Source organism: Geotrypetes seraphini, chromosome 4 (assembly GCF_902459505.1).
Source record: "Geotrypetes seraphini chromosome 4, aGeoSer1.1, whole genome shotgun sequence".
Taxonomy (NCBI): Eukaryota; Metazoa; Chordata; class Amphibia; order Gymnophiona; family Dermophiidae; genus Geotrypetes; species Geotrypetes seraphini.
The window spans coordinates 320,126,741-320,139,031 of record NC_047087.1 but is presented as its reverse complement, the minus strand read 5'-3'; the positions used below and the strand labels follow the sequence as shown (position 1 = coordinate 320,139,031).

Below are 12,291 nucleotides of genomic sequence, written 5' to 3'. Positions count from 1 at the left end.
TGGCTCCTATGTACAGACACTTTGTCCCTAGTGGGCTTCACAATAATGTTTGTGTCTAAGGCAGTGAATGTTAACTTATGTCACATGGAGCCACAGTGTGTGTGTGGGGGGGGGGGGGGGGGGGAAGAGGTCAGCCCACTGCACTAGCCATTAGGATACTTCTCTGCAACTGGTACAGAACCAATTTCAAAACAAATTCCAGATATGGAGCAACTCTGCACTGTGGCTGCAAACTAAAACATTTAAGTGTACTTCAATAGGTTTCCATAAGCACTTAAGTTTCATGTCTAGCATACCTGGGGCCTCTCTGCAAAAGTCTGTGTAGGAGAACGTGACTGTGTGTTCACTCGCGCTGGGGAGCTCTCACGACTGGAGCCCTTCTGTGCCATACGTAGAGGAGACTGAGCACGAGGTAACCTGTTCTCCCAGTCTTCTGGGTGGATTCGGTGGTACACTGGCTGGTGGGCCTGCTGCTCACTCTGTGGGGGAGAGTAGTGTGTAGTTTTTGGTGCTTGTTGCCTGGGTACATTGCTTTCATGGATGACAGGAATTGGAATATATCCTCGAGGCAGTTGATTACCCACACTAGACCTTCCTTTTAACTGTGGTGAGGCTGTCTGTACATCTGTGGCAGAATTAGGAGACTGGAAAAAAAAAAAAATCCAGACACTGAGAAAAAATATTTTTAAAATCAGACTAAAATAGAACAGTGCTCAGGATATTACCTGCATCCCTACGCTAAATGTGCAGGTGGAAAGGGAACACTTTTCTTTTTATATAAATGCCCTGAGCACCTCGCAAAGATAATAGTGATATCCTGCAGTTGTTAGCCAAGGCACAGCCTCAAATGACGACAACTGTGTAAAAATGGTCATTTCTCTTTGCCAATATGTTCTTATCTGGGTAGGATTGACTCTTCCAAATGGTTTTTCTAACCCAAACATCCTCAACCACCATGTACCCAAATGAATACTCCCTTAAAAAAATATATATATATATATTTTCACTCAATGAATTAAGCTCTAGAACTTATTGCAATGATCACTCTGCCCACTCCCCTCCTCCCGCCCTCAACAACCTGAAGGAAGCTCAACAGACCTCCCGCCCTCACTTCACCAACCCGAAGCAAGCTGGACCATACCTCCCGCTCTCGCTCACCGCTGCTGTCGCTGCCGCTGATCCTCCTCTTCAGGGCAGCCTGAGATCGTGGCCGGCTTTGGCGGGCCTCGCGGGCCGCTTTCCGGCCTTGGTGGCACGTTCCCTCTGATGCACGGGATCGCGTCGGGGGGAGGGGGAGAGCATGCTTCCGGGTTGGGGAGCGGCCTGCGAAGTTCGCTGGGGCCGGCCACCACAATCACGGCCTGCTTTGAAGAGGAGCAGGCCAGAAGACACCAGGATGGAGGGAGGGTAAAGCAGGGGTATTAATTCAGGGGGCCAGACAGTTTTACTCTGGGGGAAGACAGAAGGGGCCATGGAGAGATAGGGAGAAGGAAAAGGGGCTGCTTTGGGTGGGAGGTGTGTGCTGGGGGCAGACAGCTTTGCTCGGGGGGGGGGGGGGAGACAGACAGAATAGTATTGTAGATATATACATACACACACACACATACAGTGAAAATATTTCCATGCTACAGATTCCAGGCCATGCAGTAGTTTTCCCATGTCTCTCCATAGCAGACTATGGACTTTTTTTTCCCCCTTCCAGAAACTTGTCCAAACTTGTTTTTAACCCAGCTATGTAAACCACTGTTGCAACAAGTTCTACAGCTTAATTCATTGAGTGAAAGCAACAGTGGTTTACATAGCTGGGTTAACAGGTTTGGACAAGTTTCTGGAAGGGGAAAAAAAAAAGTCCATAGTCTGCTATGGAGAGACATGGGAAAACTACTGCATGGCCTGGAATCTGTAGCATGGAAATGTTGCCTGGTACTTTTGACCTGGATTGGCCACTGTTGGAAGCAGAATATTGGGCTAGATGGACCATTAGTCTGACTCAGTATAGCCATTCTTATGTTTTACCTCCAGGACGATCTCAAATCTTCTTCCCTCCCCCCACCCCAACATCTATTACACAAAAATGTCTTATTACCCCACCCAGATTGAATTTCTTATTTGGCACAACCACTCATCCAATTAGTTGACTCAGATTCTCCTTCTTCCACCTTTAAATAACCTTGTGAGCTAACAGCAAAAGCATACAAGGCAAAGGTTTTATTTTCCTTCAGCAAATGCATGTCGTTACAAAACATTTTGATAGGACCTTAGCATTCCAAGCAGGATTAATGAATTTATGTTTGAATCTTTTTGTTTCTCCATTTCTTACTTACTATCAATTTCAAAAAGATCTTAAAACCCACTTATTTAAACAATATACATTATTGATTTTTATATTATCATGTAGTTATAATATACTTTTAATCTTTTTACCTATACTTTAGTTTATATTGTGTTTTCCTTATTCATTAGTTGTAATGCTTGTATTAAGTTACTTTGAATTTTATGATGTATGATATTATATTGTATGTTGAGTACCTATTGTGTAAACCGCTCTGAACGGCTGGTTGGGCGGTATATAAAAATAAAAATTATTATTATTATCTTTTGCACCTTGGATAATCTGGTAACCAACATTGTCTCATATCTCCAGAACCTCTCTGATGATATAAAAAAAAAAGTGCAAAGTCTAATCATAGGCATTTTAAAAAGGTATGAATACATGTGTCCCTATGACTCTTGCACCAAAGACAAGAGTCAATTCTCCCATAACACATAGATCAATTATTAAAATGTTTCCTGATAATCTGCACTGGAAAAAAACCCAAACTTTCTCCTTCAAAAACAGCCATAAAGTTATCTACTGAATTCAGCCACAAGATCACGTCCACTCCTGGACAAAGTTCTAGATCAGGGGGTGCCCAAATGGTCGATCACGATCAACCAGTAGATCGCAAAAGCAACGGGAGTCAATCGCGTTGCCTTTGCGATCTTGTTCTTCCTGCCTCCCTGAACTAGGTCAGGCGTGTACAAGCGCCGGACCCTAAATTCTGGGCCAGGATGAAAAAATTATGTTCTTACCTGTTAATTTTCTTTCCTTTAGACGCAGCAGATGAATCCAGAGACCGATGGGATAGCACACATCTACCAGCAGGTGAAGATAGAGAAACTGATTAACAGGTGGTCCTATTGGCCGGCACACCTCCTGCATCTTCAGTATTGCTCCTTGCCCAAGCATCCATAACCATCAATATGCTTAGCATGTAAAAAATGTCTTTCCCATAACAAAGGTAATAAGGTAATAATTCAGAATACAACTATCAATAATAACAGACTTTTAAAGTTGCAAAAGAAAAAACCGACAGCCAAAATCTAGAAAGGGTGGCGCTCTGGATTCATCTGCTGCGTCTAAAAGAAAGAAAATTAACAGGTAAGAACATAATTTTTCCTTCCTTAGCAACAGCAGCAGATGAATCCAGAGACCGATGGGATGTAGCAAAGCAATCCTCAATCTGGGTGGGAAGGAAACGCCGCCTCCGTAACAACCGAAGCATTAAACACATCCAACCGATAATGCTGAGATAAAGTATTCTTGGAAGACTAAGCAGCTGCATGACAAAACTCCTCCAAGGAAAAAACCTATGGACTGAGTCCAAGTAGCCGCCATTGCTCTGGCTGAATGGTCATGAAGTTCTTCCGCCAAGTAAGCTTAAAGAATGTCCTCCTGGACCCTTCGAGCGATGGAGGCTTTGGACGCTGCCATACATTAATCACATCCCTTGAAACAGAGGCAATCTAAATGACTAAAAGTTGTTAGAAACCTACAGATTGCGGAGAATGCTACACACTTTAAAAAAAAAAAAAAAAAAAAATGCAGTGATGAAAAGCTCGCCTCCTCATTCCTCCTCCCAAGAAGGAAGGAAGGAAAAGTGAGAGCGGCATAAAAAGAAATGATGACACCACCTTAGAAAGAAATTGTGGTACTGTCCGAACTGACACCCCAGAATTTGTAAATCAGAAATAAGAATCCCTGCTGTACAAGGCCTGCAACTCAGAAAACTGCCGAGCTGAAATCATGGCCACAAGAAACACCATGTTCAACGTCACAGCCTTTTAGAGTCTCAAAAGACAAGGTTGAAACGAAGCCTTCTGTAAACTGCGAAGTACCACCTTAAGACTGTACTCCGGACAGGGCTTCTTAAGAAGCATACGAATATACTGTACTCCTTTTAGAACTAAACTACATGAAGCTGAGAAGTATGCGAAGAGCAAGATACCTAGCCCTTGTAACAAGCTAAGATTGCCACTTGAAGCTGAAGGGAATTGAACACTAAGCCCTTGGCAATACGCTTGTGCCAAAAAAGAAAGAATATAAATCATAGAACTCTGGAATGGTGTCAATGTTGAGAAGTATCCAAGAAAGGAAAATCCTCCAAACAGAAGCATAAGCCACAGGTGAAGATGTCTGTATCACTTAGAGAAGAAATAACCTGCTTTGCATAAATCTTACACATCAGCCATGACTTTTCAAAAGCTAGGTCGTAATACCAAAATAGGACGAATTTCCATGTTGATCAGACCCTAGGTGAGCAAATCCAGAGATACCAGGAATCTCAACAGTTCGGCCATCGAAAGACTCATCAGATCTGCATAGCAAGGATGGCGCAGCCAATCTGGAGATTCTCTAATTACTGTGCCCTGAAAGCGAGCTTGAGATAACAAATCCATCCAATCATCAGCCAGGGGAAAACAGTTAAAAAGAGAAACCAGAGGCAAGAAAGAAGCAACGCTACTACCCCCTCTAACTGCCACTCCTTGCATCTGCTAGGAAGCTTTGAATTTCGAGATGAGGCCATGAGGTCTAGTTCTAGGAGATCTCACCTTTATACAAAGAGCTGGAACGCCTGAGCAAATAGTTCCCAATTTCCAGGATGTAGAAGATTTTACTACTACTGTTTATTATTTCTAAAGCACACAGCGCTCTACATTTTAACATACAATAAACGGTCCATGCTCAGATTTTGTGGTAAGAAAGCCTATCTAAACCCTTTTCCTGTCCTGTAAAATGATGCGCTGACATAAGAGTAAGATGAGATTCCACCCATTGAAGTAGAACCATTACTTTACTCGCCAACTGAGTACATCATGTACTTTCCTGGCTGTAGAGAAATACCACTGTCTTATAACACTGTCCTAAAAGACCTTTATCATCATTCCAGAAGAATGGTCTTAAACTCCTGAAATGGTAATCCTGACCATGCTTCAGTCCAGAAGAATGAACGAGTACCGAGTCTCCTCTTAATACCAGACTCCTTGCGCTCAGGATTGAAGGCACTGAGCCCCCCACCCCGACAGCCTGGGATGTCTGGTGACTGAGCCAGCCCAGCAAAGACAGAGGCATGCCTTTGAAAAGATTAATCTCACTCAGCCACCAAATTATATTGAGCGATGCTTGAGGAGCCTACTAGATACTCCAATTGGAGCCTTGAGTTACCAGGAACCACTGGAACAAAAGTGACTGCTGTAGCATTCTCATGTGAAAGCAAGCCCAAATTCCCAGTGGAATAACCCATTATATACATTTGCTATGTAAAACCTCCCTCTTTTTTTTTTATTTAAATTGTATTTTTTGTATAAATTGCTAGTTTTATAGTATCTTATGTTATTTCTTATTTTAGTATTATGTTTAATTTTATGTCACTTTTATATATTGTAATTCGCTTAGAAACAATTTTAATTAAGCGATTAATCAAATATAAATAAAACTTGAAACTCATAGATCCTAGAACCTGTACAGAATCCCATACTCTTGTTCTTGGTGACTGAAGAAGGCAAACCTGAGACTGTAACCTGTCGCCCTAGTCTCTGGGAAGAAACACATTCCTCTCCTACGTGAACAACATCCCCTGATATTCCAATAATTAGTACAGGAGAAAAAGCACAGTTACTTACTGTAACAGGTGTTATCCAGGGACAGAAGGCAGATATTCTCTACATGTGGGTGACGTCATCCATGGAGCCCCGGCACGGACAGCTTTTCAAGCAAACTTGATTGAAGATCTCAAAGTTTGCTAGTGCTGTACCACGTATGTGTGTGCATTCCCACTCCACTAGAGGGCGCGTCCCCTCCTTGTGGTTTTCAGTTCAGATAGCTAGCAAAGCAGCCAACCCGGGGAGGTGGGAGAGTTGCGAGAATATCTGTCTGCTGTCCCTGGATAACACCCATTACGGTAAGTAACTGCTTTATCCCAGGACAATCAGGCAGCATGTTCTCTACATGTGGGTGACCTCCAAGCTAACCAAAATGGAACGGAGGGAAAGTTGGCAATTTATGAAAACAGATTACGCAAAACCGACTGACCAGATTGGCCATCACGTCTGGAAAAAGCATCCAGACAATAGTGAGAGGTGAAGGTATGAACTGAAGACCAAGTGGCGGCCTTGCAGATCTCCTCAATAGGCGTGGACCTGAGGAAAGCAACAGACGCAGCCATCGCTCGGACTTTATACCCCATGACCCGACCGTGCAGCGAGAGACCAGCCTGAGTGTAGCAGAAGGAGATACAAACAGCTAAACAGGTGTGCTTGGAAACAGGATGCCCCAACCGATTAGGATCAAAGGCCAAGAAAAGTTGAGGATCCCTCCAATGAGACTGGGTGCGATGAAGGTAGAAAGATAACGCCTGCTTACAGTCAAAGAGTGTGAAGCGCCACTTCCCCAGGGTGAGAATGGGGCTTAGGAAAAAACACCAGAAGGACAATAGACTGATTAAAGTGGAAATCCGAAACCACCTTAGGCAAGAACTTAGGATAAGTACGCAGGAACACCTTGTCATGATGAAAGACAGTAAAAAGTGGGGTCCGCAACCAGAGCCTGCAGCTCACTGACCCAGCGAGCAGACGTGAGAGCAATCAGGAACATCACCTTCCAAGTAAGGAACTTCAGATGGGCCCTATCCAGAGGTTCAAATGGAGGTTTAATCAATTGAGCGAGAACCACATTAAGATCCCAAACCACCAGGGGAGGCTTGAGAGGAGGATGGATATTCAAGAGGCCCCCTCACGAAGCAAGAAATCAGCGGATGGACAGAGAGCGATTTCCCATCGAGTAGTCGATGAAAGGCAACAATCGCACTGAGATGAACTCTAATAGAAGTTGTTTTAAGCCCAGACCGAGACAAAAGAAGCAAGTACTCCATCACTGAGGACAAGGAGGCAGACAAAGGCTCAACGCGTTGGGAAACACACCACGCGGAGAATCTGGACCACTTCTGAGAATAACACTGCCTAGTGAAAGCTTTCCTAGAAGCTTCTAGAACATCGCACACCGACTGAGAAAACCCCAGGGAAGAAGTCAGGTGGAAAGGAACCAAGCCGTCAAGTGCAGTGACTGCAGATTGGGGTGCAGCAGCGAACTCCGACTCTGAGACAGCAGAGACGGAAATACAGGCAGCAGAAGAGATTCCCGGACACTGAGTTGTAGAAGGGAGAACCATGGCTGCCTGGGCCACCGAGATGCTATTAAAATCATAGCAGCATGCGTCGATCGGAGGTGCACGAGCGTTCTCAGAATCAGAGGAAAGGAAGGGAAAGCATAGAGATACCTGCCCGTCCAATTCAGGAGGAAAGCATCCGCCTCGAGATGATCCGGGGAGTAGATCCTCGAACAAAAGCGAGGCAACTTGTGATTGAGGGGCGAAGCGAACAGGTCTATCTGCAGAATCCCCCATCGAGCAAACACCTGACACAGAGTCGAGGAATGGAGCGACCACTCGTGCGGCTGAAGGAGGCGACTTAACCTGTCTGCCAGACAGTTTTGCTCGCCCTGGATGTAGACCGCGTGAAGGAAGATGTTGTGGCGTATCACCCACTCCCAAAGCCAAAGAGCTTCCTTGCAAAGTGACAGGGAACCCGTACCCCCTTGCTTGTTCACATAATACATCGCCACCTGGTTGTCCGTACGCACCAGGACCATTTGATCCTGCAGCAAGCGACGAAAAGCTACCATTGCCCTGTAAATGGCCCGGAGCTCCAGCAGGTTGATGTGGCAGCGATGGTCTGCATCCGATCAAGGACCCCGAGTCCAAAGGCCGTCAAGATGAGCCCCCCAGGAGTACTCCGAGGAGTCAGTCGTTAGGACTTTCCGAGGCGGGGGCACTAGAAAGAGTAAACTTCTTGAAAGATTGGAAGAGTCAGTCCACCAACGGAGTGAGCGTCTCAAGGAGGGAGTCACCGCAACATGCTGAGATACGGGATCCCGATCCTGCCTCCTGTGGGATGCCAGAGTCCACTGAGGCACCCGTAGGTGCAATCTGGCAAAGGGCGTCACATGAACAGTGGAGGCCACGTGCCCCAAGAGGATCATCATCTGCCTGGCCGAGACCGAAGCCCTCAGGGAGACCTGTTGACTGAGCAGAATGAGGGTAGCTTGCTGAGACTGAGGCAGAAACGACCGGAGGCGAACCGTGTCCAGCACGGCTCCAATAAACTGCAGGGACTGAGAAGGGCACAACTGGGACTTTGGGAAGTTGACCTCGAACCCCAGACGCTGAAGGAAGATAATAGTCTGATGGGTCGCTGAGATAACCCCCTCCCTCGATGATGCCTTGATTAGCCAGTCGTCGAGGTAAAGGAACACCTGAAGACCCCGAGACCGCAGGGCCACTGCTGCCACCACCACGAGGCATTTTGTGAAGACCCGTGGGGACGAAGCAAGCCCAAACGGGAGGACCCAATACTGCAGATGAAGGTCCCCCACCCGAAAGTGAAGGAAGCGTTGAAAGGCCGGGTGAATCGGCACATGAGTGTAAGCCTCCTTCAGGTCTAGCGAACACAACCTGTCCCCCTCTTCCATCAAGGGATATAAAGTGGGAAGAGAGCGCATGCGGAACTTCTCCCTGACCAGGAACTTGTTCAGCCCCTGGAGATCCAAAATGGGGCGAAAGTCCCCGGTCTTTTTGGGAACCAGAAAATACCGGGAGTAAAACCCGGAGCTCCGCTGACAACAGGGGACCTCCTCCACCGCCCGCAGGCGAAGGAGGGCCTGAGCTTCCCAGAGAAGCAGGGGAAGCTGCGCGCCACTCGAAGTATATGTTCTGGGGGGGCCTGTCCGGAGGTAAGGACCGGAAATGGAGCGAATACCCCTCCCTGATGACGGAGAGGACCCTATTGTCCACAGTGATCCGAGCCCAGCGGTGAAAGAAGCCCAGCGCCGAGAAGGCCCCTGATAGGCAAAGGAGGAGGCCAGCTCCCTCCTGCCGAGACAGTCAAAAAGACGGCGCCGGCTTGGCTGCAGCTGGGGTCTGAGGCTTCGGAGGGGCCCTTTGCTGCTGTTGGTGCCTCGGAGAAGGTCTAGAAAACGCCGGTGTCGATTTCTGCGGGTAGCGCCGAGGCAGCAACCTATACGATTTGGGAGGAGCAGGCTTCGCCTTGGCCTGGACCAGGGAGGCAAAGGAACGCTCGTGCTCCGAGAGGCGCTTGGTGGCCGCCTCGATGGAGTCAAAGAGTTCGTTGACCAAGCACGGAAGATTCGCCAACCTGTCCTGCAGGTTCGGGTCCATATCAACTATGCGTAGCCACGCCAAGCGACGCATGGCCACAGCAAAGGCAGAAACCCTAGAAGAAAGTTCAAAAGCATCATACGAAGCCTGGAACATGTAAAGCCGAAGCTGCGAAAGGGTATCCAGAAGCCGGTGGACCGGCAAGTCATCCTGGAAAGACGGCAGATTTAATGCACTGCTTAAGATAGGACGTGAAAGTAAAGTTGTAATTAAGGACCCTGTTAGCCATCATAGAATTTTGGTACAGGCGCCTGCCAAACTTAGCCATAGTCCTGCCCTCCCGGCCGGGCGGGCCAGCCACGTAGACCTTAGAAGGGTGAGACTTCTTGAGGGAAGACTCCACCACCAAAGACTGGTGGGAAAGCTGAGCCTTCTCGAACCCTTTAAAGGGGACTGTCCGGTACCTAGACTCCATTTTAGACGGAATGGCCGGGATAGCATACGGAGTCTCCAGGTTGCGGGAAAAAAATTTGTTGTAACACCGGATTCAAGGGGAGCCGCAAGGACTCCTTAGGAGGATAGGGAATTTCCATCTCCTCCAAATATTCTTTGGTATATCGGGAATCAGACTGGAGGTCCAAATTCAACGCCTTCCCCATGTCCAGTACAAATCTGGTGAAAGAAGGCGGCTTGCTCTCAGACCGCCCCTCAAGGTGGGAGGTCGAGCGAGACTGCAAGGCAGCAGAAAAGGAGGGGGGAAGCCTCCTGGGAATACTTCGCAGGCATGTCAGTGTCAACAAGTACAGATGTCGAAGAAGCCCTGCTGAAAGAACAAAGGGGGGGGGGGGGAGTCGATGACAGCTTGCTCTTAGAGGTCCCCGCAGGCGAGAACCCAGGGGTCCGAGGCACAGAGGACCAACGAAGCCTCCCCAGAGGGTCCGGGGAAGACGACAAGCATTGGGAAAAGGAGGCAGAAGCTCCCCACACCGGCGCCCCCCGGGGTGGAGTCCGAGTACGCACTGGCAACCACCGGAGACACGAATCAGACAACACTGAGGCTTTAATGGACCCCATAGTGCGGGAGCCCGGCGACCTACCCCACCTCGGGGAGAAATCCCTGGCCTTCTTAGCGAGTCTCCGGGACGAGGGAGAAAGACACCTCGACTGGTGCCTCGAACAAGGCTGAGCAGCAGGGGAACCCTGCCATGAAGGAAGCGGGGGGGGGAGTCAGACGAGGACAGACGCTGAGACCAACGCCCCTTGCCCCGAGAACCCTCGAGGCGACGCTCAAGCTAGACCCGAATTCGAAGATTTTATATACCAAAATTCACTAACAGCAACTTACAACCTAATCCTAGGAGGCCTAAACCCCCATCTCTAAGACCAATCCTCCAAACAAGTAGAAAACCTACTGTCATTCCTCGAAGCCTTAACATAGAAGGCATTAGACCCACAAATCACACATGGAAAAAGGTCACCAACTAGACATAGCAGCTTTCATGACCCAACAGCCCTTACTGCCAGAGATTCAAACATCAAATGGAAAGTGGTCTAAATCCCTCTGGTCAGATCACTACACATACTCCTTCAACCTCAACTGGGCCAAAGACAAAACCAAACCAAAACCCCAAAGATCAACCTACAACTCTCGTAACTACATCGACCCCCTCCAAATTCTGGACTAAAACAGACGCAGCACTCCAAGAATGCAACCCCAAAGACTTTGTCTCACAAGATAAGCACAGCTAACCTAGACAAACAAACAGAATTAGCAGACAATCAGACATATGGTTCGATAATGAATTATTCCTACTCAAGAGACAATGCAGACGACTAGAAAGAAAATGGAGAAAGAATAACCAAGAACCCACAAAAACAGCTTGGAAAAAACAAAATCAAAAATACAAACTGAAACTAAAAGAAAAGAAAAACACACTACTCCAACCTAATAGGCAAAGAAACCCAAGACACAAAAAAACTATTCCTAATACTAAAAGAACTCAGACACCAAACCCTATCTGGCCAATAACGGAACCCCTCCCCCCTCAGCTACACTTTTAGCCGAATAAAAACAAAATCACAACGGCCAGGTCCACCTCTCCGGAAGCCCAACCCACCTAGAAGAGATCACAATGCCCCCCCCCCCCCCAGAAAAAGATTCAGCTGCGGCAGACAGAACCTGGTCCCACTTCCCCACAATATAATGATCTGACCTTAAACTCTACAAAAAATACAGCCATGCAACCTGCGATTTCAACCACTGCCCTCCTTACCTGTTAAAATCCTCCAGTACCAAATTTCGCGCTCTCCTCTTACAATGGATACAAATCATGCTCACAGATGGCCTCTTCCTGCAAGACCTCAGCGAAATCATTGTCACCCAGATCCTAAAAGACCCTAAAGGAGCAACAGATCAACCTTCCAACAATAGACCCATAGCCTCAATACCACTCTATGTCAAACTAATGAAAGGCCTGGTAGCTAAACTTCTCACCACTTACCTAGAAGACCACAACATACTCCATCCCACACAATCGGGTTTCAGAACCAACTACAGCACAGAGACACTACTAGGTTCCCTCCTGGACACAGCTAGACAACACCTCAGCACAGGTAGAAAAATGCTGATTATACAGCTGGACCTCACCGCAGCATTTGACCTGGTGGACCACAACATCCTACTACAAATACTAGAAACAATAGGGATCACAGGCAAGGTTCACACATGGTTTGTAGGAAGCCTTGAGAGTCAAGTTGAACAAAGAAAAATCAGAACCATGGTCCAACCCCTGCGGCGTAC

At 47.4% G+C, this 12,291-nt stretch overlaps 1 protein-coding gene across 2 annotated transcripts in view; it reads right to left on the bottom strand.

Moving 5' to 3' along the window:
- The window catches only part of BAG3 (BAG cochaperone 3), a 70,478-nt gene that overhangs the window by 24,812 nt on the left and 33,375 nt on the right, over positions 1–12,291 (bottom strand). Inside the window, exon 3 of one of the 2 annotated variants that reach the window (XM_033942567.1) lies at positions 297–644. The exons of the other annotated variant lie outside the window; for it this stretch is intronic. Coding sequence (XP_033798458.1) covers positions 297–644 — 348 coding nt within the window. The remainder of the gene's footprint in view (positions 1–296; positions 645–12,291) is intronic. 2 annotated transcript variants of the gene reach the window in all.